Source organism: Triturus cristatus, chromosome 3_2 (genome assembly GCF_964204655.1).
Source record: "Triturus cristatus chromosome 3_2, aTriCri1.1, whole genome shotgun sequence".
Taxonomy (NCBI): domain Eukaryota; kingdom Metazoa; phylum Chordata; class Amphibia; order Caudata; family Salamandridae; genus Triturus; species Triturus cristatus.
The window spans coordinates 258,734,035-258,761,278 of record NC_140584.1 but is presented as its reverse complement, the minus strand read 5'-3'; the positions used below and the strand labels follow the sequence as shown (position 1 = coordinate 258,761,278).

General features: G+C 43.1%; 1 protein-coding gene across 1 annotated transcript in view; it reads right to left on the bottom strand.

Annotated features, from left to right (window-relative positions):
- The window catches only part of THEMIS2 (thymocyte selection associated family member 2), a 279,768-nt gene that overhangs the window by 21,561 nt on the left and 230,963 nt on the right, over positions 1 to 27,244 (bottom strand). Inside the window, exon 4 of the mRNA XM_085647570.1 lies at positions 19,671 to 20,716. Within this exon, the coding sequence (XP_085503696.1) occupies positions 19,671 to 20,716 (1,046 nt within the window). The remainder of the gene's footprint in view (positions 1 to 19,670; positions 20,717 to 27,244) is intronic.

Genomic DNA, 27,244 nt, shown 5'->3' with positions numbered 1-27,244 from the left:
TAAACCACTTTCCTACCCGCTCGTCGTCGGGAGAGGTGAGGTGAGGCGAGAAAGGCAACATATAAGTGCATTTTGCGGCATGCTGCGCCCCACCTAGTTTCACAGTTGCTAGCTGCTCCTGTTCTATTCTCTTTTGCCCATGCAATGAAAGCTCCCCGCAAATCCTGCTTCATTTTGGTTTTTTGGTGGATTTTTTTCATGTTTTCCCAAGCGTTTTTCAATTCCTGTTTTAAGAGGATTAGGTTTTGATAAATGTAAATTGCCTTTACTATATTTGCTTAAGGGAAGCACCCCCATGAATTGTATTAATGTTTGTCTGTTTCTCAAAAGTGCTTTACGTGTAAGGAATGAACTGGCTTTTTAACCGTGCTAGATTCATGAGCTCATTATTTTTATATAGTTGGGGTTTTGCATGATTCTTATTTTTTAATGCAAGAAATGAAATGGCCTTTTAGCTGTGTTAGATTGATAAACTCATTATTTTTATGCATTTGGGGCTGTGCATGATCTCGACTTTTTAACCTGCTTACAGTCGTAATATTGGTTTATTGTACTGTATGCTTTTATGATCATTGTATAATGTTGGAATAAAGTTTGTGAAATCGAAACTGGAGTCTTGTCAAGTCATTGAGATTGATGATTCCTGAGCCATCTAGGGCTGTAAGCAGTAGCGGCTCGTAGTGGGAGTGCTGCAGGGCGGTGAGGCGGGGGAGGGGAGGGGCAGGGTGGGGGGTAGTGAACTCTGGCATACGGCCGACCGGAGGTAAGTACATAAATAAATAAATAAAATGAATTACATTGTGCGCGCTTCATCGCAAATGGCGTTGCAGCGCGCGCAATGTGATTCGTTTTATTTATTTATTTATGTACTTACCTCCGGTCGGCCGTATGCCGGAGTTTACTACTCCCCACTCTGCCCTTCCCCCGCCCCACTGCCCAGCAGCGCTCCCACTACGAGCCGCTACTGGCTGCTGATTTTATTCCTCAGAGCCTCTGAGGGTTCTGAACCTGTTCTGCCTGATGTTTATCTCTTTCTTTAATTTCCCCTCATTAGTCTTGGGCCTAGGGATTGCATATGAAGCTGCTGGAACTGGCTTCAAATTAGAATAAATCAGGTGCTGCAAGTATTAAAGTATCCACTGATCCATGAATACCCTCAGGAAGGGAGGCATGATGAGCCGTTCTATCAATGGCGTAGCGTGGGGAGGCAGTGGGGTCCACAGGGTCAGTTGCCCCCGATACAAAATTCTTAGGGCCGCAAAATTTTAAAAGAAAGTATTTTGCCCCCAACCCGTGGACCATTAGCACTTCCTGAGCTAACGGTCCACGGGTTAGGGGCGGAATACCTTTTTTTTAAATGTTGCCCCGGCGCTGGCAACTACGCTACGCTGCTGCATTCTATAGACTGGGTCCATTCAAGATTTGAATGAGGGGGGTAGTAGAACGGTTGGTGGCTCTGAATTTTTATTTCCAGTAGACTGACTCAAGATCATCTCTGTGGAACTGTTGCTGAGTAACTCTGCTTTAAGAGAAAGACTATGTGCCTGTGATACCTAGCATGTCCAGTGGGTAGAGCTAGTACTTCCGGCCTGTGTGAAAACTTGATTGGGGTTGTGGCAGTTGAGATCGCAGGGTTCCTGGTGTAATCATTTTTGTGCTTTGTCCTTCCATACTCCTTATAGTGATTGCTGTTTCAAAATACATGAGGCAGGTGTAAGGCCATAATATCTGACACGTTTAGCTTTAAAATGAATTTGGTGTAATTCATTAAAGTGTAATCCAGTTTGGAATTCTAAGAAGTACCCCCACATGAGCTGTATCGAGGGAAACTGATTCAAGTGCCACATGCATGTCCACTATTGGCCTTAAATCTGCTAAGAGCTATTGACTAATCAGTATTTTCAATCGTGCATTTGTAAGGGATTTTTTAGTACTGCCATTGCTTTGATTGTTTTTTCATTCAGTTTTCTAGAGAGTTCGTTTTAATTATTAAGTCTTAACAAGTTAGTGCCAAACACAAAATAAACACTGCAGTTTAAGGTTTGGGCAATAACGTTAGTGCGGTTTTAGGGTGGCACACTCATTTCTACTCAGGCGAGCCTATGCAGCCAAGGTACAAATGCACTATGAATTTTCTCAGTTCAATTAAATTTACATTTATTATTTTTCTAGCACGTAAAAGAAGTACTTACAAAAATATTGCAGATAAAACCAGTGCTTTAAGTGGAATAAAAAAGGTGGCAGGACCCAAAAACAGAGGCGGCTTGAGAAGCGTTTATAAAAAGCTTTTACACGAGGCATGGCCTATGTAAATAATACATGTTAAATATCATCCTGGGTTTGATAGATTCATAAATGAGGTCTTACTGGACAAAGTATAACCAAAATCAACAGGATATTTTATTTAACAGTTTATATAGCATCGTTATCCACGGCCAAATACAATAAAAACTTGACAATGTAATTTAAAAAAAAGTGGCAATACATTAGTTATTCAGTTGCAAAGTAATGATGCTTTAGCCCTAGAACACCCATGGTAAACAGTAGGTACCTCTCACAAGAAACATCTGGTGGCATTAGGTTGCAGTACTAGCATGTGACAGGCAGGAAGGCTGTTTTTTTATCTCCAGCCGGTGAATGATAGAAAAAGTGGCCTCATAGGCTTGATTCAATGTCAATTTCTATTTCTTTGCCGAGCACGGCCCGGCCACGCTTTAGCCCACGGGATTAAATTAAGTTCAACGATTCCCAAATTCCTCAAATATTTGCACATTTTCTAATAAAAATAAAAATGTCACTTAATTGCTGAAAAAAAATGTGATGGTTCACTTAATGTCATTATATGTTTTATTAAAATAGAATGGGGTGTTTATACACATGAATTAAGGCCAGTATAGCTACAGTACAAAAGGGGAAGATGCGAAGTTCAAGCTTCACCCTTTCCGGGGGCTTTTCACCAATCAGATTGGCTGACAGTTCAACTTAGGTAGAACTGTCTGATTTCAACACCACTAAAAAATTAAATATAATGTTGAGATATTTCTGTATTGTTCAGGGTGGAACTTACAATCATTTTCAACACTTCTGCTTTTATATTTTATAGTCCGCATTAAAATTCACATATTTTTTAATGGGTTTTACTTTTTTTTCTCTAGAGACTTTCATTTGAATTTTTCTGCTTTAAGGGCAAGTTTAGCGGATGCTATAATTGAATTTTCTAGCAAACCTGTGCCACATCAGGTTGCGGTTAAATCCTTATAGTGCACGCTATGAATTGTAAACTAATAAGATCCAACTCTAACCTTACCAACAGTGTGGGTGCACTTAGCTGGAAAAGCAATACATTTGTCCAAATAATTAATTCTTACTTTTCATGCATTTATGCAGATTCACAAACAATAGTCTGGAACTTAAAACACTATAGAAAGAAGGTTGCGTCATTAGATCTCAAGTCCATTTCGCCGGAGGACTTGAAGAGATGCTGAAAGCCACCAGCAAGACTTTCCCCTTGACATGTAATGTTTCTTTTATGCTCTATACATTGTATTTCAGAAGCTAGCCAAACCCAAGGGCTAGCAAACACCTGAGGTGGCTTGATGAGGGGTAAAAGCCTGTAATGCTTAAGAGGGAAAGTTGAAACATGAACAGGGAGATGGAGGCATTGGGTACTGGTGTTATTGAGAGAGGGAGGGACTGAAGGTGGGATCGAATGGGTATTTGAAAAAGGATTAGGAGTGTCCTCCCTTTCAAAATAAATCAAGATGCCATCCTTTCATTGTTTTACGTGTTCCTTTATATTTGGATAACTAGTTCAACATTCTTTTTTTTTTGTTTTTTTTGATCAAAGTAGTTTATTAATTTTTTTATAAACAAGTACATTAGTATTTCCATTACGAGGTTCCAGCCAAACATGGCTGGTGTTGCAGTAATTACAGGTACTTTGGTATACATGTTTAGCTGAACCCCTCTACGTAGTTCAACATTCTGACAGAGATGAAAATGTACCACTTAATGTGCAGCGGCTAAAGACAATGAGGAAGGACAGGCTAGGTGAATTTTGATTATGTTAGGGCTGATAGAGGGTGAGGTAGTGGAGTGATTAGTAGAAGACAGGAGCTGAGAGGGAAGATCCAAAAGACCAGGAGAGTGGACGGAGACCATACCAGTCACAGTGGTATGGATGCGGCTCAGGAGGGAAGGTTTGACCTGGAAAGTGGGCCACAAGCAAATCTTTTGTGCCCTGGAATGTAGTTTATCTCTGACATGTGACTTCTTTGGTGAGTTCCTTGGTCCCACCATCTGGGAATTGTCACACTGGTTAACTGTTTTATTTGAATAGGACACTTTACTCCGCACGCATTTACAACACATGCCATTACCTCACTTTTTTACTCCACAAAAATCTTTACAACGCATAGCTTTACAACGCAATCCATTACAAAGCATTGTCCATTACAACAAAATCTACTATTCTAACTCCACCAGGGCGTTGTAATGGTTTGCAGTGTCAAGCCCAGCGTTGTAAAGTTTTTTGCGGAGTAAAAAATGCGGGGTAATGAAATGCGTTGTAACACATGCAGAGTAAAGAATGCTTCCCGTTTTATTTTATCTTTTTTCCACTCTGGTGCAGCAGAAGCCAGGATGTGCCACACAGCAAACTGCCAGTGTAGTGGGTGGCATTGACCAGTACTCAAGAGGCATGGGGGAGAAGTGACTGTGTTTCAATATACTTAAACTGTTTAGTGGAACGGGGACTTAATAGTTCATAAGTGATCAAATTATCAGCTTTGTTCAGTTTTGTGGTCTTTGGTCTAAACATGCAGTGTTTAGAAGCATGTTTTAGGTCTTATTTGGTTATTTTATAAACTGCAGAGAATCGGGAAATATCAAAATCATATTTGAAAATTTTGGCTACATTTGATTTCCCTGATAGTTAAAATGGCTGGTTTCATAAGAATCTTTCCTAATATGTAGCATCACATTTACCCACAGACAGAGAATGCGTTAAATCCTTTGATACATCAGCCCCCTTTTCTAGTGAGTCAGTATTGATTGTAAGTGAATTTCCAAACACCTCAGTCTTTAAACATTCAATGCAAGACGGAGTGACAGGTATATGTGAAAAGAATGTTGTCACCAAGCATCTGAGTTTGTGGTGAAAATATGACACCAGACGTTTGGTAAACATGGAACACAGTGTCACTTGGAATGCTGCTGAAAAAAGTTCCTACCAAGTTCAATAAAGATTAGAGTGATATTGTTTGTATTTGCAGTAATTCAGCTACGTATATGAAAAGGTTGTATGATGGCCTGTCAAAATTGATACCTGAGCTGAAGTGATTCCCTGTAAGAGATCCTTGTCACTTGCTAGATGGTATGCTGAAAGCATCTTTACATTCTTCAGAGTTAATGAAGAATGCTATTGACTTTGTAGTCCATGCTGATGCAATAAAAATGTATTTGGTCCTCATAAACCCTGTGCACACGCTACCTATACACATGCACTATCAGTGCAGAAAGCAAGCAATAATTAAAAATTTAAAAAAATTCAATAAACACCAGAAAAACACTGTTTCTGTTGTTTTTAATAGCGCAAAAATGTGAAGCCACTGATAGCCACTGTTTTTTTAAGGTATTGAAAAAACTGTAAAAACCCCCACCAGAATTTACCAAAAATAGAGACTGAAAACAGGAAAGCCTATTTATGTCATTTAACATGGCATGAGTAACTTAATATGAGGGGTCATAAGTAGTGCATGTTTGGGCACAAGTTATAAGGAGTTCATTAAACAATAACTGACGAATTTCACAGTTTTTTTGTTTTTTACATTAACTCTTATCTCATTTCAACATGTAACTATAACGTCACCTTAACCTTTTTGGTTTTTAAAGAGAATTTCTAGGTTTCTCTTATGTAAGCTAAGTTCCTATTACCGTACTTAGCTATAACGTCACTATAACTTTTGTTTTTCTCAGTGAATTTCAGTTTTTTTTAATCACATGCAAAGTTGAGCTAGCGTCCAGCCCTCTAAGGCAACCTGAGGCCAACACTTCAACTGTGCCGGGCTAGTGCCCAGAACCTTGCGAGTGCCCTCCCTGCAGTGGTGGAATGACTATGCTACCAACTTACTGCAGGCCGCTAACCCCCACCACACACAGCCTACAGTCTGCACAATGGTTGTTGACTGCATGGTTTGGTCATAGACCAGGCCCCTACAATTTAAACCAAACTTTTGTTTTGTTAAGCGGTACAGGTAACAGTACCGCGAAACCACAGGAGTGATCCACGGTATCAGGTGCTGATACCACAGTGCATAAATAATATTGTTTAAATTTAATTTAAGGGAGTGTCCTTTGCTACTGTCCACCTTTCACATGGCCCTAGGTTCAGAGTGTGCTCACCATGCCCCCTTGTGTGGCCTTCTAAAAGTTTTTACAGGACTCAGAAACTGAGTCCCTGAGTCCTGTAATGGAGGCTGCAACATTTTCTTCAATGTTGCGGCCATCCAATCAAATCATTGGGTACCACGGTACCAGCACTTATACCACGGTATCAAAATGACTGAAGTGAGAAAAAGCCCCCTCGGTCAATCAGAATGTCCTATTTGTAGTTTTGTTTGATACCACAGGAATTCTGGGTGATATTTTGAGGACCAACCATCCAGATATACCTCACTTTTTATGAGGGTTAACCCTTTATACCCAACTCAAGCCCCTAATTAGATGCAAATTTCTCAAAACGGATGAACCGATTTACGGCAAACAACATGCTTTCTGAGTAAAGTTCACAGTTTTTGCAAAATTTGAAGTAATTCCATATTTTCTGTATCCTGAGAAACATTTCCTATGAGAATTAACAAGGGAAATCACACTTTTATGACCACTCTTTTTTTCTTGCTTGATGGATCATTGCAGGTTAGACATGATAACTGAAGAAAAATACAGGATGGATCAGCATGCAGGAGAAACTAACATATTCGTGCAAGGTCTAATGGTTCGATCCTGCAACAGAGCAGGAGCTGCACGGAACACCTAGAAAGTAATCATGCAGTCAAAATTGTGTATGAAGGGGGAGAAGAGTAGGGGAGGAGAGAAGAGGAGTTGGGTTATGGTAAACTGGCGGGAAAAGAGACAGGGGGAAGGAGAAGCAGTATTAGCAGCAAGAACAGTAACATTCAGCAGGAACTGTCCCCACAGTGATTGTGTATCAATGCAATATGAGTACCAGATTATTAACAAAAGGCCATTCATACAATCAACTGTGTCTATATCATCAACATATTGGCTATTATGGATATTGACAAGGAAAGAAGAGAGAGAGGAGAAAAACAAAGAGAAAAAAACAGGAGTCACACCTGTCTCGCCAGTCTGGCTAGTCATGCAGCCTCACACTCTCGAGGCCTCTTCGGATGGGGTGAGCAACCTCTATCTCTAGGACTTGGGGTGGATGCCACTAGTTAAGGTGCATTTATTTCTGCAGCTAGAAAGGCACCCCAAACTCTCTCACATACCTCAACTTTATCATTCAATATATAGGTGGTATGTTTATGGAGCTTAATGAGCCACTCGGTGGTCAATGGAGTTGTGGGCTGCCGCCAGTGACATAGTATGCATATTTTAGCCACCGCTAGGGATGGGGCAAGCCAAGGGTGAGTGTCTGGTATGTCAATTGTTTCATGCAGAATTGCCAGATGGGCAGACTGAGGGATAGAGATGAGGGTGCTGCAAAAAAGATATCTTCATACCAAGGCTCAATACAACTTCACATCCTGGCAGTACCATAGTATATGGTACAAGTCACAATTATCCTCATCACACCTCCAAGACGGATCATGAGGCAGCAACCCTGCCTGATACAATATCCGTGGGGTCCAGTACCATTCATGCAGAACTTTGAAGTGAACTCATGTTCAAGAAGCTGTGGAGCCGAGTGTTCCAGGGAATAATCCCTTCTCTGTGTCATCTGCCACATTATAACATAACAGGTGTATTTTTAAAGCGCACGATTACCCGTAGGTGTCCTGGCGCTGAATAACAGATGTTTATTGTTACCCAACTCAATGGTACTCATTTTATCGACCTCAGAGGATGAAAGGCTGAGTGGACCCGCCGGGATTTGAACCTGTGACCATGAAGTCAAACACAGACCCCTGCAGTGGCTGCTTTAGTCCACTGAGCCACCAGACCCGGCAAAATTATGCATGTTGAGCCAAGAGTGGGACCAAACCACATGGATTTAATGAGGACGCTGTGTAGGCCAGTCACCATCCCCTTTTACTGGCTCCATACCCATAGTAATGCATAATGGGCGATAGTGGCAGGTCCACAGGTGAGGCACCCCATACTGCTCAAAAGCAATGGGTCAGTTGTCAATATTTCCAGCTATCAATTGAAACAAACTCCTCACTAAGCACTGTAAAGAATTTAAAGCTGCCTTTACTAGGCACCTGATCAATTTGTGTTACCCCTTTTGGGTTCCATGAGTCCCATTGGAATGGTTTGTCAGTCAAACGCATTTCTGTATTAGAACACGGCGGGCCTGTTTGTGAACAAATGGCAAGATCCCCAATTTCTGAGTGGATAGCCACACCGTGGCTGTTGCATTCAGGCTAGGATTATCAGCAATCATTTGTTTAGAAGTCACTAGGTAGACAGTGGGTGGGGTATGTTGTGATCTTCCAGTAACTGCAGTTCAATCATCACCCATATTGGAGCCTCATTTGGTAGTGCACAGGTAAGAGGCTGGCTGCCCTAAATGGAAAGTCAGGCTACAGGACGTCATGCGTGGTAAACGGCAGACCCTGCCGTAGTATCCGCCCATAGTTTAGATAAAGGAGTCTGGTCTGCAGTTTCTCTAGATGTATGATCAGATGTCTATTCCCTGGAGAACTGTCTGGGGAATCTGCAATGGAACCATACAAAGAATATAATTATATCTGGGTGCAACTGTCATCTTAATTTTCTGGACATTCCCCCAATGCGACAAATTCAGGTGCTGCCATTTGAGGAAGGCGTGGTTAGAGTGTTTCATCAAAGGGGGAGAAGATTACATTCCATCATTTGTACAAGACCTCTTGGCACCAATTTCATATCATAATCCAGTATGCATGCAACCATAGTCACACTGGTTAAAGAAAGTGCCTCACCTTTGATCCAGTTTATCCTGTATCCAGATGGAGAACACATTAATTATGGACATTGCTACCGCAATTGAAGCATAGGGTAGGATAGCAGAAATAAAATGTAATCTGCATACAATAATAATTATACCTCCTTGCCCCCTACCAGATGCCCTGTGCCGCTGGCGAGAGGCATCGTTCTGCAAACAAGTGTTCCATGCCTAGGAAAATGAGCAGCGGGGAAAGAGGGCATCCCTGCCGGGTGTCTCGATGGATCTTGAACATGTTCGAGGGATGCGCCATAGGGGAGTCATAGAGAAGGCACACTCTAGCAATGAAGCTTTACCAAGACCCATTTTCGACATCACATGGAAAAGGTATGGCCATTCGACTCAGTCAAATGCCTTCTCAGGGAGAAAGCAAGTTTTTCATCAGGTTTGTCTTTTACATTCCATAGCACTTGAGACAGGGCCCATAAATGGTTTCAGGAACTACAGCCCACCACAAATACCACCTGTCACTTGTGTATCAGTTGCGGAATGACCTTGTCTAGTTGCGAGGACCTTAGCAATGATCTTAAGGTCTACTTAAATCAAGGAGATGGGGTGATAGCTAGAACACTCCAATGAGTCTTTATTCTCTTTAGGAACCACAGTGATGGTGGACTTACTAGATATGGCTTCCACCACCCCATGCCAACCCCATCCTCCCCATGGCGATTTTAAGGTAGAGAGCGCTGCAACGGCTTCAGCCACCTCCTCTTCAATGGATGCCTTCTCCAAATATAATTGTCCCTCTGCAATAATGAGGGGAGGCATAAAGGGGTCAGCAAGTCGTTCATTTGTTCTGTGGAGGCCAGAGATTCCGATGTATAGAGCTCTGAATAATATGTGTGTCAGCAGATCCCCTGAAGCATTTCGAATGACCTGACAGCCTTATGTCGCTGATCGTACCTGCACCATTGTAGCTTTACTGAATCCTTTTATGCTGCTTCTGAAAAGTGAGTGCGATGCCACAATTTGGCCTAATGTGGTAGGGTGAGACGTGTTTTAGAGCGTATTAAGGTCACTGTTAGACCTAAAATCCTTGGCATAGAATTCCCTGAAACTTTTTGCCTTGACGCCTCCTGTTTTGCTAGATTTGTTTTTACTGGCATTAGGACTTTGTGCACTTTACCACTGCTAACCAGTGCTAAAGTGCTTGTGCTCTCTCCCTCAAGCATGGAAAATTGGACTATACCCAACTGGCACATTTCATTTACTTGTACATCCCTAGTAAATGGTACCATCAGTACCCAGTTCCTGTAAATTAATGCCTGCAACACTCTTTGTGCCACCCACTAAAGTAGTCTTTTAAAACTGCCACTGCAGCCTGTAGTGCAGTTTTAAACTTCCATTTCGACCTTGAGAAATATTCATCTTTTGCCAGGCCTAAACCTTCCTTTTTAATACTTAAAATTCACCCCTAAGGTAGTTCCTTAAGGCTCGCATGGAAGGGTACATCATATTTAAAAAGTAGGACATGTGTGGTCAAGTTTTCCATGTCAGGGCAGTGAAGAAACTCCTAAAGTCATTTTTTCACTGTTGCAAAGCATACCTCTCCCATTGACTAACACTGGGTTACCCTATTACATCTTGGATAACCTTGGATTGGGAGCGGATTGGGAACAGATGGAGATACACTGTTTCCACTCAAATGAATTGTAATTTAAAACCCTCTTTAATGGTGCAGTCGGGTTTTAAGTTACAATTCTGTAAATGCCACTTTTTGAAAGTTGCCATTTTCTTGTCCCAACCATTCGTACCTTCTGCCAGTGTCCATGGTCAAATTACTGTGAATATCTCTGCTGGTGCTGTTTGTGCATTTTTTCCAGAAAATGACACAAAGGGAGCTTAGGTGTGGATAGGATGGGCCTTGTTGACAGGATGACTGGGGAGGGGCTGTACCCAATTCCACTTATACTTTAAAGGTCTTTGTCTCCTCCACTCACAATTGATTCTGACACCAGGCCTGCCCTGACTTTTGCCACCCTCAGTCAGTTTGGTGCCTTGACAGGGAAAGAACTTATGTGGTAGAACATGGAGCTTCCCCCACACAACGGCTTGTCCCAGGCAGGGCCAGACTGGCCTTAGCGGGCCCCGGGCAATACCCCGGTGCACCGCAAGGGTGGGGGCTGGATTTGGGATCCTGGGGGCCGTTTTTGTTACAGGGCCGTTTTTGCAGCATAGCTGCAAAATCGTCCCTGTAACAAAATCGCCCGAAAACCGGCCCTGGCAAAGAGCTCGGCGCCACCCTCGAGCCCGGGGGTGCCGGCCGAGCACTTTGCCAGGGCCGGTTTTGGTTCCCAGTCCGGCCCTGGTCCCAGGTACAAATATTTGACCTCCAGAGCCACTTCTCATAACAGGAGTAGAAGCCATGTACCAGACAGAGCGTGGCCCGCTATCAGTACCCAGAGCAAGACTTGCTTGGAGTGGTTATGTGTTTCCAGGCATCCGGTCCTATCCAGAGTCCAATTCCACTGTACCCACATGAAGAACGAAATGCAGGGATATATCTACAGAGAAGTGCAAGGAAAGGTGTCTTGTCTGTGTTGGGGACGCAAATTGAGCCCACCACTACAATCTTGTTGAATATACATAATTTGGCATACACACAGCTGCCTTCATCATTGGTCCAAGTCTTAAGGACTTTGCAAGTAAGTTTGCGCCCTATAAGTATGGTCACTCCACATATCTTGGAGGAGCCACAGGAGGAGGATTGTGTTCCATAGGGTCCCGTATTTCTACTATTACTTATGAACTTACCCACCCAGCCCCTTTTAAGTTTCAATGATTCCTCCAGCAAAACATGCGTTTCTTGAAGGAGGGCTATGTCAACATGTTTTGTGTGTAAATAACATAGGACCGTTTTATGACTGGCATTGTGTGACATGCCATTGACATTTAGAGTGACTAACGGTGAGGGCTTGGACATTTTGCACCAACGTCTGTCCAAGATGTCTTGACTTCCAGGAGAACCCACAGTTAGAGAGGTCTGAGAAAGGCTGCAAGGGTCAGCCGCCCTGTCCCTATCGGCCAAACTCCTCAGCACCCAAGGGGTCGTAAGGAAATGTGGGGTAAGAGCCTAGAGGCTATGAGTGACCAGTTATGTGCAAGACCGCGTTTCTGGGTAAATGAGCAGTCCAGAAAATGTAAATGTTCAGTGAGAATCACTAGTTGCCTCTCTCCTAGCAGGGGGTGGGGAAGGTGTTAATAAGGGGTAAAGGGAGCAGGGGGTCAACGATATGAAGGGTCACAACCTCTTGGTGAGCCAAGAAAGGAAGAGAATTATTCGTGATGGGTAGGGAAGAAGTACAGTGGTAAGCCCTTTGGGTCTTGAGCTAACTCCTGAGCCAATAAATGCTTGCACTCACCCCTGCCCATGATGGAGAATGGAGGGACAATAGCATAAGTGACAGAGGGGGCTTGGCCCATAACCAGGGAGAGGGGACTGCAAGGTAAATGGGAAGTCAGAGGAATTAACTAGAGGAGCGGGTATGGTCAGCGGCAGTGCACATTCAGAGGACCGTATAGTTCAAGTGCGGTCTAATAAAGAATAAGGGTGTGCTACTGGGCAGCTACTGGGAGGTGCAAGGCTGGGTCATGGAAGCAAGCCTCAAGCTGTTATTCCCCCAGGGGCCCAACTGTTAGGCATGGCATGGTACAAATAGACAAAACTTAAAACCAACAGTAGTAAGATAGGTAACCCACAATGGAAGGGAAGCCCCCATCCATGCACATTCACAGTTGTATACAATACAGGTGTAGATGACACATCTGCATTCAGCCATCTTAGGTCCCAGTCAGCGAACCTTCAAACAACTGCTTAAGTGGGGTCTTGATTTAGCTCTCTCCTTATGAATTGCTATATCTACTTGATGCACACCAGTCCAATCAGATTTGTGCATGGCAAAACAATCATTGTGGCTTCAATTTATGTTGGCAAGTTAGTCTTATGACCACTACAGTGTCTATATTAGAGTCATCAAGTGTATCGAAAAAGGATTCTAGGTCTATGCCTGCACACAATGCTCCCTCTGACACTCCAGTGGTTCCTTGAAATGTGGACCCAGCAGCTTTGAAAGCGTATCTTGCAGAATGTTAACCATGTCACCCTTTTCTGCATCCTCTGGGACACCATAGATCCAGAAGTTGTCATGTTGGACCCTGTCCTCATGGTCAGTAACCTTATGCCATAAGAAGGTAATGTACCAGTCCTTCATGACCTCATACTGAACATCAATCTGATCCAGTCTCTGGTCCACAGTGTCCAACTGGGATTGAAAAGTAGAGACCTACTGCCTTAGTGATTTCACCTTCACCATGAGGTCTGTTACCTTGCTACCCATGGGGGAAAGAATCACGCCTATGCCCGGTCACTAGGTGAAGCAGCATGAAGCAGAAGAGAAAAGGGCGAGTGGACCATGTAATTCCCCACAATGGTGGACAGTCTCGTCTCCAAGTGCACACCCTGCACCTTTGAGGGGAGGTGACCACCAACCAATCCAGGAAAGCACAATTAAAATCTAGAAAAGTAGGCAAGGGGTCACTCACCCTCCTCACAAGACACACGTAAGCTCCCTGAACAGGTCCACCATCGAGACCAATAAGTAATCATATATGTCGTGTTAATGGGAGTCACTGGGACACAATGATAGCTCAAGTAGCCAACATCACTGTGCCTCAGGACCAGGGCAAGTGCCTCTCCTGTGGGATCTAAGAGAATGAAGGGGGATACATCTGGCGCTTGTTCTCAATTCCAGGTCATGGGATAGGCAACAGGGTGAGCAGTAGGAGATAGATACGCAGCCCCGGACTGAAGTGATCCAAAAGGTCAGCTGTTTCTATTGCTGTAGTCACACCATGTAGAGGCCTGGAAAACCAGCTGTTAAGTCTGTGGAGACTGCCTGATGCCAGGCACTGGGGGCCACTAAATACGCCTCAGGCAGAGACCCTGGCGGAACAGACTACTAATGTCTAGTAGCGAAGCCTTTTTGCTCTGCAGATCATCCTGGGCCCCACGAGGCCTACAATGTGGCCTACTGATGGATCTGCTGCAGCACCGGTGGTAGTATACCTCCCAGGGCTAGAGCGCAACTAGCCTGAAGCTGCGCTGTGGGCAGGTGGCCACCCTCTGCTGAACAAGGCTGTAGTAAAACCATGACACTGGCAGACTTTGATACTCAGAATGGGTGGGGAAGCCACCCAGGTTTGGTACATAATGCTCCTGGCATTGCAGCTGCTCAAAGGGCATCAGGATATGGCACTAAGGTCTCCCTGAAACTGTGTCAAGGAGGAAGGGGACCTCACTCAGCAGACAGTTGTCCACCTCCGGCAGTGCGGGTATCCGCCGAAGTCTCCATGGGCATTCCCTCAGGCTGACACTAGCCCGCGAAGGCAGTAACTCCAGGCCTGGCATACCACACCCAAACAGTTTTGCTCACCCCAGACATCACGGGTGGATAGGTGTCCTCAGGATGTTCCCAGGAGGGGACATCATCCACTCTTGAGGAGAACACCCAGTAAATCCTGTGTCATCAGGATCGGGTGGGTGAAGCTGTCACAAAGCACTGCCAGGGAGAAGCCATCTTGGTCAGGTCATAGCTCCATCTTACCCAGCGTGAAACCTCACATGAAGAAGACATGGTGGATGAACTTCTGTTTGGAAAGCTTCATGCAGATTCGTCAAACAGCAACAAAGTTATTTGCTAAACAAAAACCACTCTTCCTATGGGTACTCTGGCCTAGATATAAGTACGCAGTAGTGACTGCCATTGTGTAAATATATATATCTATTCATTGCAAAAAGTGATGTAATAGTTATGTTTGATAATACAATTTTAGCTCATGTTTAAAAAAAACCCTAGAAAGTCCCAGAAAAAAACCACAAAGGTTAAAATGAAATTATAGTTAGGTGTTGAAATAAGGTAAAAACTAATGTTTAAAAACCAAAAAACACTCAAATTCACCAGTTGTAGTTTACTAAGGTAACAATAACTGGCGCCCCGACATGCCCTGGTGATGACCTCACATATTACATCACTGATGACATCTCAAATAACATCACTGATGACATGATATAATCATTGTGAAGTTGTCACATACGGTTTGTGGCCTTCAAGTAATTCAACACTCTACAGCTGTGGACAATTTTCTATTCATTTTTACCATTCAGATTTTGTTGGGGATGTGCTTGCCTTTCCAGCAGATGAGAACAGGAGATGTGGGGGAAAAGCAGGCTGCTCCAACTCTTTGTTTATGTGTGTAGCCTTTTGCAGCATCCTTGGCTACAATCTTTGGTTATGTGTTGCCTCCCTAAGGCCACGTGCTGATGTGATGGAACCTACTTCTCTCAGGTCATGTAAGGGCAAAGGATCATTTCTGCTCCAATAAGTTGATAAGAACCGAGAACCAGACAAATTCAATTGGCTTTACAATGGTTCTTACATAAAGGGGGGAAAGGAGCATTATGGGGGCATGCAGGGAAGAGTATCTACAGTAGCGCTGACTAACACTAAAACACTCTGGAGAATCTTAGGGGCCTATTTACAAGCCCCTATCGCCCCAGGAACATCACCTTTTCTGACTTTCCTGTGGCGATAGGGGCTTCGCCTTATTCACAAGGCGGCATTAAGCTTAATGCTGCCATGTGAATAAGGCCCCCTTTTACGCTACACTTAGCGTGAAAGGGGTGGGCAATGGATGCTGAGGTGGGCGTTCCACTGCAACACCCATTGATTTTGACCCTGTCCCATATTTACAAGGGTGGCGTAAATATGAGGTAGCGCCAAAATTAAGACCAGGGAAAATCTGGTCTTAACATGCTTTATTTCTCCCTGTTTTTGCTGTTTCTAAGTGTGCTGCATTGTGCAGCACACATAGAACCAGCAAAACGCCAAGAATGATTGTTTATGTTCAGGAAGGTGTCCCATCCTGCACATAAACAATCATTAAAAAAAAATGACGAGTTGCAACTACTATAGCACACACACAGATTACAAATCTCCATTAGTGATTGTTTATGTGCAGGAAGGGACACTGATTGTTTATGTGCAGGAAGGGACTCCTTCCTGCACATAAACAATCTTTCCCTGCAATGCAGGCCCCCTTGCACAATGGTGCGAGAGTGCCTGTGTTGGCCCTTGGCAGCTACATTTAGCGCCAACGCTAAGGGAAAGGCAGGGGTACACCGTATTCTCGTGAATACGGTGCATCCCTGCGTTTGGAAACTGTTGGAGCACGGCGCTGGCCTTCTTGGCTTAACGCCACACTCCAAAAGTTTCCTAGTAAATATGCCCCTTTTTGAGTTAGTAACTACATACATTCCGGGGAACAACAACCATGGGTGCCCCACCTCTCGCGTGGCCAATACTATTGATGCAAGCTAAATACAATTAGGTGAAATCAAGGTGCTCCGTCCATACTTTAGACAGGTTGAGTAGGTAGAAAATCTCTCCACTGGGGTGCATGTAAAATGTTTGAAACCCATGATGATTGTTTCATCTGTCATCTGCCAGTTCGTCGTATGATGCCCTGGTCATGGAGTCAGTAGTCTCCCTGGTGAAAGGGAGCACTACTTTGGGTACAGCACTCTGTCAGTGAGAAAAACAAAAAATCACCTGGCTGGGATCCCGTGAATCACATCTCTTTCCAGAAAAAGATACCTAGTGCTTCAGGATAAAAAAACGAGAAACAGAATGTTACATGGACCCAAAAACATCTTTCGGATATGTTTGCTATTTCACTTTAATGCTCTATATAGATTTTGGTGTCATTTATGTGGAAAACCATTTGTCTTTTCAGAATGCTTCAGAAAACATCAAATTGCCATATCTATGCTCCTCACTTAGTGAACTTGTGATCTGACACTGTGTGTTTCATGGGAAGAGTGAGCCAAGAAACTCCTGTGCTCCTGCCCATCTCACATGTCACACCTTTGTGCTGCGACTTCCTGTGTTTGCCAGTGTGGAAGTTAAACGTTTGTGTGTGTGTGTTTGTGTATGTGTGCTTAAATTAGTGTCCTGTGGCCTCCTGATCCAGTGCCCTTCTTTCCTACACCAAGAATATCTGTGCAGGTCACCGACCTGATGTGCTAATCGAGAAATGCAAGCAACGTTTTTCTTTTTGAGGCGTTCGCTGTCTTTACCCATTGATCGCCGTAGATCTTCGAAGAAGACCAAAGTTACGCATTTTGGTAATTATCATACTTAGGAAAGTTGCGACTGTTTCTAACCGCATGTCGCCTTGCTCAAGACATGCTGCGTTGGCTAACAAGTACTCCGTCACAAATTTGACAGATAGCCTGTCCACATTATTACAAGAGCCACAGCATATAATGCAGTTATAAAAAGGCCGCCAAGATATCTAGCACGTTTGTATCAGAGTAAACTGTCCATCAAACTCTGAACCGGGCACTATGCGGCAAGAAATTATGCATTGCTGCACCAAGGCAGCGATGCGTCAAAATTTCTTGCACCCATGTGAAAAATCCTTACAACGCCATAGATGCACTGTATTTACAATACAGGGCTCCATAGGGTAAGGTTCCAAGGATGCGTTAGAAATCCTGACGTATCCGTGGGAAGGATGCCGCAAGGTATCCGGCCCATAAGTGGCACATTGCTGTAGTTGGTCATAAAACTAACTCAACTACAACAATGTGTCAAAAAACAGAGGCGATGTGTCAGTGTTGACTGACGCAAGTAGCCTAAAGAATGTCAAAAGGTGAAAAACTCACATACAAGTGGGCATACTTATATGTACCACTATGCCTACGTATGTGTAATATGAGTCATTAAGGGTGTGTAATGTGTGATTTACTGGGTTACGTGCCTTATGCATGCACTAACCTGTTGAGGGGATGTGACATGATTGCAGATTATTCTGTTTCAAGTCACTTCAACTGGTCAAATTCCTCTGAACCTGCCAATGCACCATTCCTACGCCTGGGTTTTAGAAGCGTAGGAATTTTTGCACATCTCAAGCTCAGTGGCCCGCCTTCCGAAGATCTGTCACTTTGGGAAAAAGTCATAAATACTACTGCGTTGGTTTTACAGGGGATTTTAGGTGGGAATGCCTACCCAGCATATATTGAAACTAACATGACGCAGCAGATTTAGAAGAAGGACAAAAACGACGCAGTCCGACGAAAAGTGACTCATCAGCCTGGATGCGTCACCTTGTAAATATGGAGCAATGACAGCGCTGCTGTCGGATGAAAAAAAATGATGCAGCGGTGGCACAAACTCCTTGTAAATATGTCCCTTTGTTTGTAGAGGCCTCAACTCTGACCGTGGAAATTTGTATAAATACAGGCTATTTTTCAGTCTCAGCATGAGTCTGGTAGCTGACAGTAGGTATTACCCTTGTTGGTTGACACATTGCATCAACATGCCTAAATCACGTAGTTTGGTTTATTTGAAGAGCTGTGAAGCACTAGGCAATTTAAAAGAAGTGAGCTGAAGACCCGCCTCTTTAAAGAACACAATATCACGCCAGAGTAACAGTCCATTTTTGCACTCAGAATCCAGATACCCCTCCAAAAACTTGTTGACTGCATCTCTGCCTTTGACCCTTTAAAGCACTTCCCTCCCACCCAGCTAGGCTTGGTATACAAATACCTAACATAGCTTACAAATGGTGTCAACTTACTGTCATCAAATATGAGGGCTGGGGATTTGGTGGTTCCCCTTACAAATTTGAGCTGGAAGCAAACTTACATTGGCAGGTAAAACAAAAACCGGTCCATGTTTGAAGGCCACTACAGGCCCTTTTATCTATGCAATATTTTGTGGCTGCCTGGCCACAAAATATTCACTTGCTGCCACAAAATAGGGAGTGCATTGTTGGTGTACTACATAAGATTCTTTTACACATAAGCAACAGTTTTACAATGGCTACTGGCATTATCGATCTTACGGTCCTGGTGCAATGCCCTGTGGGTGATTAAAACATAGATACCACGAGCTAGATAAATCTCCACCATTGTAACCACAAAGAGGCATTACATCACATTATTACTTAACATGGCATCTTGTAACCAAGTTTGCTTTTTCACAGATGCCATGCTTTATGTATGGTTAAGAAAAATATGGAAATAGTTAGATTACATGAGGAGGGCAGTGACGGAACATCGGCCCCAAAAACACTAGTTTGTACCTTTTTTATCATTTCTGCATACTGATGCATTGTGTGAGGGTGAAAGAAAGTGGTGTTCCCAATCCGAGAGCCACTGTTGACTCTCCATCAAGAAGACCACAGTGCAGTAGTTTTGATACCACAAATGGCATCCAATATAGGCATTCTGGTTCAACACCAATTTAAGCCCTGTCAACGTGTGCAATTATCACTGGTGTGCTCAGAGAAACCTCTCAACAAGTCCAGATATTTGTTTGGTGGGTACGTGACATGTTACATTTCAAGTGCACTGGTGTGATGGGGCTTTTACTCCACCACAGCAGTAGTTGGGCCTCCCAAACAGCTACCTTTAAATTATCCCCAGATTGCACTTCACCTTTCTTTGCATCGGTTCAGGAACCTCCTTTGGAGTCAATGGTTTGTTTGTTGTTTGTCTCTTTGGTGGTCTCGGTGGAGGTGGTTCACTTGAAGGAAACAACTTCCGGAGTTTATAATAAAAGGAATCTGTCACCTCTTCCACTTTGGAAATGGACGTCAGCTCTCTGGCTACTGGTGGCAAATCCTCGGTAAAGAAAAGCGACATATTGAACCATTTCAGAGGCAAGTCAAAGCAAACGGATGGCTCGTTAAGAAAACTGGCGACTACAAATGGTTCCTGAATAATTTCTTCTAATCTGAGAGAAACAAAAGACCCTAAGTTGTCGTTTGGCATGGTAGCGTCTTTCACAGCAACTTTGAACTCGCATGGCAATTTAAAATTCTCAAGTAAGCTGGTGATGGTGTACCGCTTATTATCAGTGACTTCTTCTAAAAAGCGTCCCTCCACATACAGGGGTAGCAGGATTTTCTCAGGCTCATCTTCATCATCGCTGCATTCCCTAGTGCAAGCAAGCGCCTCTGTCTGTTGAGGAACCCCATCCACAATGGTGGTGTTGCCAGCTTGATAGTTTACTTTTAGTCGGTCACCAGCACAAAGAGACGGAAATTCATCTCCATAGCAATCACAGTCCTTTGTTACTACAACCTGCAGCACTGTGCCCTTCTTCAGGCTTGCAAGCAAGTCATAGGCAGTTGGGAACTCCTGTGGCTTTCTTTTAAACTTTCCATTATAGTTGGTTGAAACCAAAAAAAAGTGTGATTCCCTTTTCCCCTTACTCGAGGATGTGAGAATTTTGCAGGTAGAAGCTTTTTTGTGGAATATAAGTTTTTGACCTCTTTTGAGGGAGTAGAACCAGTCATTTTTAAATATCGAAAGTTGTTCTGGAGTCTCTAGGAGTTCTACAACCACAGGGAATGTGTGCTCAAATTCCAAAACCTCATGTAGCGTACGCGATTTGATAAATTTGACATCATGACACTCTTCGGTAACATCCAGCACATCCACTTCTAGATTTGAAGGAATTTTCACTACGTTTGGTCTCACTGTATCAGGAAAAAGGAGACAATAGTTCATATTAAGAAATTAAATAAGACACATTTCATCACACGTGAATTTCCTGCACAGAATTCTCTAGAAAGCTAGTTCAAAGAGGGCAAGACCATTAATCAGGGGTTCTACAGAAAAAGTTCTTCTCTGATACACCTACCCACATGCTGATCTTTATTGTCAACATGGTTTTTCTGCCTCAAATAGAGATGCCCAGCATCCCATTCAGCTATTTATGAAACCATGGCGTAATCCAACGAAGGTATACATCTATTGGAGTAATGCCATGATATACTATACCTTCAGGTTCTTGAGCACTGAAAAAGTTCAGCTGCAGCTGGGTAATTCCTTCTAACAAGTATTGCCATTGGTCCCTGCAATTGCAGCAACCCGACTATTGTTAGCTCACTAAAGCTAAGTACCTCCTTGGAAGGGTTTGATATTTTGGGGGAAGTGAGGTTGAAAAGCAAGATTTACTCTTGAAGGGTCATCCAGGTTAAGATGCTTGTGTAAAGGTAAAGCTAAAAAATACTCATTAATTTGTGCAGTCAGTGCCACCTAATATAAAAATGACTTTTATTTACAGTTAGGTTCAATAGTTTGGTATTACTGTAAAAGTTTCAAATGTTAAATAATTCTATACAATCTGGGGGTTATGCAAAACTAATACTTATTGTGTGCATTGAGACCCAGCAAAAGTAACCCATGTGCATCAGAGCTATATTATGACCTAAGTTGCACATGTCTGTTCTGCTTCACAAGGTTAGAGTAACCTGCAGTTTTTTAGAAGCTTCAATTCATTTGAGCCCTTTGGTGGCAGCACTAGTGCCTGTCTTTGCAGGACTCTGTGAATACAGTTGAGTTTCCGGTAGCACATGATCTGGGTCAAGGTGGGCTGTCGAAGATAGGATGTGGTTTTAAAAAGTGTGAAACAGATGTAGGGGTTGTAGGCATAAATAAACATGGGCATCACGGTTAATAAGCAATGGCTCTGTGCCAAACAACAACAAATAGAGGGATTCTACTAGGAGATGTGACCTTGTTGTTGAGCTGGTGGTGGATACTCAGCAGCACGAAATGTAACTGAAAGCCTGAAGCACCTCTGATCACAAAGACAAAGGAGAGGAGCATTTTCAGGAGAGCTTGCAGTGCTACTGTATGAGCCCTTCATAGTGTGAAACTGCATTCCAAAGAGCCTTGTAAGTGGATGAGTGCGCTTCTGCATTTTGTGTGCCTACCACACACATGCCTTTGTGTTGACTGCTCCCACATTTCACCTCCTGCTCTCGTTCTAGCCAGTGTCTGCAATTTCCCTCTGGCCCTGGACCGGCCACACCCAGCTCTTGGTTCCTGACTTTTTTCTCCCGGTGAGGCTGAAGGTTACCACATTGGAGCCACAATTTATGGTGAGTCATGGGGTCAGGGGCAGGACTGGTCAAGATCGGTGCCACACTCATGGGAGAGTGAGGCGGGGCTCTGTGTAGCTTGATGGTGTGGTTTCACCTACTGAACAGCAATACGCAGATCACCTCTCTGGGAAATCGAGTAAGAATGAATTGGGTGCTTACCCATAAATAAAGGATTACAAAAATTCAAATCCCAAAGCTCAGTAAAGTGGGAACCCTTCAGTAGCAGAAACAGAGAGGGAATAAAAACCTACATTGAGCACTAGTGACTAAAGGCTTTGATCAGCAAAACACAATGTTAAGGGGTGAATGGGAGTGTTGATTCACTGGATACATTTCCTGTTTGATTTCCACTTGAGCAACTGCAATAACCTTAAGCCAGAGGGGGGCCTGAGGAGTCTGTGCAGAGACAGAAGAGAAAACCCTCTGTTTCATGTGCGGGAGGTTGATGCACCTACCAAGAATATGGATATTTAAAACAACTAATTACCTATACATAAAAGTTTAAAAAAAATGTAAATTCCAAAATTCAGTAAAGTGGAAATAAATGGTAAGATGGATCTTCGTCTCACTCAGGTTGCGGTTTAGGTCTACCGCTCCAATGTAAAAGAAGAGGACATATAGGTGCTTGTGGTCAGTGTCAAAGTACCTGCCCGCACTATCAGCTTTGGAATCCATTTCATTCTGAGATCCAGCACACTGTCCAGTGACCGGGACAAAAGGAGAGTTATCTTCACCTGTTAAACTCCATCCCTCTTCTTCCTGTATAAGACCCTTCTCATAGCCTGATTTCTATGAAAAAACATCCTTTCCTCTGATACAATTAGCACACAGTTCATGGACCTCATTTTAAGCCCTAAAAGACTGCAACATGGCCTGTACCTGAGATCACAGTGAATTCAACAGCTCCTTAAAAATCAAATCTCTGTGAGAGTTAAACATTGGAGATCCTTATCGCTTTTCATTTTCTTCTCCTACGAAGGGCCACTGCCACTGCTATTCTTCCTCTCCACACCTTAGCAAAGAATTAAGTTCCAAGGTGAACACCAAAATTACTAAGGCTTACCTAGTAACTATATATCAAGCTCCCCTATTTCGCAACCAATTATATTTCACGAATTCATCTCAATTTCCTTGATACCGCAAGTTTTACATCACGGCTAAACATGGGTCCTTCAATGTTAGACATGCTTCTACTGATTGAAGGACCTCTGAAGGGGATGTTGGCAGCTGTGATAGTTATAAATAAAAATCAGCAACATCAGGCAGATGTTCTGAAGAAGATCACAAAAGAATTATGCCAAGTTAACCTCTGCCTCCCATCCTTGGTTGGACTGGTCACAGAGACGTCAGCAGAACCAATGTAAAACTACGAGCAGAAAAAGATAGTAATACTGCTTTAATGCTAGTCACAAAGCAAGCAGCACCTTCACTATAAATCTCAAGGCAACCCATGTTCATTAAAAACAAATGTCAACAGTACAATTCAAAATATCTACATTGGAGCCATTTCTATTGCCCTACAAAAGGATGTAGCACACAAAGAAAAAAGCGAAATTAAACAAAGAAATTCTACCAGTTACATCAACTCCCCCATCAAAAGGTTCTTCTGCCCAGGTGTCCGAGACAACCCTTGCTCCAGCAGCAAAAGACTCCACAACAAAAACTAAAGCTTCTTACAAAATAAATCCTAATTTGGGGGCAGTTCCCCACAGACATTTCTGGGGAAATGAATACCAACTTTCTAATACAGCAATCAAAATTGTAAGATAAAGGGCTTTGAGAAGGGGGAGGAAAGTCACAGTCCAAATAACCCCAGGAAACCATAGTGTCAGTTATCATCTTAAAAATACAGATGATCTTTACTTCTATCTGGACATTGACACAAAAGAGAAGAAAGCTTAGAAACCGCAGCTATTTAACCGCTTCCAAATTCTAGCTCTTTTAAAACGGATTCTACAGCTAAAGGGTTTTAAATCTTCCGATATAAAGCAGATCAAGTTTGATAAAAACTTGTCTGGCTGCGAGGTTACCAAAGTAATGCTCTACTCGTCCATGGTCAAATTAATAATCCAGCAGGTATCAGATAAATCCTCTGCGTAAGGCCTAGTAGTAACATTCAAGAAGAAATTGTACAGCCTGCTCAACATACTCTCCAAGTGTTAAATTTCTATTGAGGTCTAACTGTCAACCAGGTAGGACTGGTTCTCACAGACTTTGGTTCCACTCGTCATACCGGTGAAAAGGATTGCCCATCATTGAGCTTTTCATCCCAACAGTGTATGGTGGTAATAGCTAATGACACTATTTGGATGCCTTCACTCTCCACCAAGTGGGGTAACAACAGGGACAGATATGATGAATAGTCCACTGGATCAGTCAGTCATTTCATTATTCGACAATGTCTCATAATGTTTAGGAACCTTGGGTTCCATGTCACCTTCCCTGCAATATTCACAGCAACGTTTACATAGTTAAGGAGGTCAATTTGGGATGGTATCTTTCAGCTAAATAACATTATTTTGTTACAGAAGACATGGTTATGAGGGTGACCCAATACTAAGGCTTCTATTATCAAAACTTCAAGATCTTCACATTGCGGACAACTGTTTGGTGCTCTTTTTACACTGATATCACCTAAAGCTGCGAAATCAGTTGCCTTTATAAGCACTGACTGCATGTGGACTCTAAAATATAGATAAAATATATAGCTCATTTTGTAATTCAGTCCTAATTATGATAAATGTATATGTACACGTCTCAGATTTCTCAATACAATCTGCTTATATGATTGCTATGAAAAGGGATATTATCAATATTGTCTCAATTAATCCCAATATTCCTATTCTAATATTAGGAGGTTTTAATTTGAAACTATCTCTAACAAAAATGGGTTACCATATGAGTAATTTACTGGATTTGTGCCATGTGCCACCCACAATATTACCGCAATTCAAAAGCACATAGGGCCATATGTATCAAAATAGAGTTTTGCGACTCTCAAATTGCGATTTTCAGCTAAATGCAATTTGAGAATCGCAAAATGCAATGTATGTGGGATTTGCAAATAATTTTGCGAATCCCACATATTCCTTATTTGCAAATCGCAAATTGAGATTCACACATAAGGAATACCTTCCCATTCATTCCTATGGGCTAGGAGGCCCATAGGAATGAATGGGAAGGCATTCTCAATTTGTGATTAGCAATTAGAGAATCGCAAATTGAGAATGCAATTTCAAGGGTGCCAGGGTGTCAAAAGGACACCTTGTTGCACCCCTGAAATGTGCATGTGTGCACATGTGGCACACATACATGCCCTAAGGGCATGTATGTGCGCCACATCGCACTTTAAAAAACTGCAAAATACTGAATTTTTAAGTGAAATCACAATTTACCACCAACTTGAAGTTGGTGGTAATTTGTGACTCCTTAAGGTCAAATCGCACTTTCTTTTGTGCTTCTTACATTGCATTTAAGGAATCGCAATTTGCGATTCCTTAAATGCAATCGCAAAATAGGGAATCGCAAAATTTGCTATTCCTTATTTTGCGAGGGGGTTTTTGTGTGATACATTGCACACTGCTAATCTGCGATCGCAAACGCTGAAATTCTGCAAATTTCAGGGTTTGCGATCGCAAATTGGCATCATACATATGGCCCCTAGTTGTTGACTGGCATGTGCAAATTGTTGGTCAATAATGGGTTGATCTGCTTAAATTGACACAGTCATTCTGATTTGCCTTCCTGGTAAACCTTCCACTATGGCCACCAACCATTCCCAATCAATTATATCTTTGGGCCAGTCCTTTTCATTGGTGCAGCCTTAAGTTTTAAAATGTTAAAATATGAAGGAAGTGATCATTGGCCTCTAAAGGTCTTTTTGAACCTAGGGATATTTGAACCTCACACTGAAAGTTACGTCACTCAATAAAATAGCCTCATCGACAAAAGTTACATCAGTCACAATGGAATATCCTCATTGGCTAAACACTAGGTTATACTGAGAACACTTTCAGAATCCATACTCATATCAAACCCTCCTGGCTAAATAAACAGATTTTGCCACTAGCATGAAAAACGTATGTGGTATTTCATTCTGTGATAAGAGGTTTTATCTTACCTTGAAGTACCCCTCAAACGTTGTAAAGCCATAGAAGAATTATCCAAAATAGTTAACAATTAGATGGATTAAATGGATTAGAATGTCAAGCACCAACAGAGAAGTTAGAAAATTTCAGATGCTGAGCTAAACACGACTCTAGGAAACTACCAAATCAGAAGTTAAAGTTGCTTAAGAGTCATAAAAAATCAACCCTATGTGAATAAAAGATAATATTTTCTTATAAAAACGCAGACTATGGGGCCTATTAGGATGGCGGGCGCACTTTCGTTCGCCCGCCACCCTAGTGGTGCAGGGACTGGCCGCCAATGGTGCGGCGGTCCTGCACCGGCAATTAGGATGCGACCACCATGGTGGCGGTGGTATCCCCCATCCACAACATTGTGGCGGGCGGTTGCATTTGCATGCACAACGTGGCATGCACTGCACGGTGCCTGCCACGTTGTGCCAGCAAATGCAGGGGGGTACCATAGGTACCCCCATGTGCACCCCCCTGCCCCCCAACACCCAACTGAGAAGACTGCATGCCTTTCCGAATGCTGCTTCCCGCTGCCATTGTAATATGGATGGCGGTGTCTAGCAGACACCGCCACCATATGCAACCCTTGTCCGCCCAGTCGACTAGTCGACTGGGCGGAAAAGCAGCGGACGGTCTTCCCGTCCGCCGCGGTACCCCCGCCATCATAATATGGCGAGGGGGAAATGGGAGGCGGGCGGGGGATAATGTCGGGCGGATCGCCACCGCCATGCGGGCAGTGGCGATCTGCCCGACATACTAATAGACCCCTTTATGTCTGAAGTGTATTAGTTCTGAAGATTTAAGTAGGTTTTGGAACCAAGTTAATAGAGGTAGCACAGTATACCCATCCTAGCTAGCCTGCTAAATCCTAGAGGAGGCCTACATTTCTCACCTTCTGAGTTTCTGTGGTTAGATCGAATCCACTACCAGCAAGAACTAACACAATCTATGTTAATATCAGTGAACTGTTGAGAAA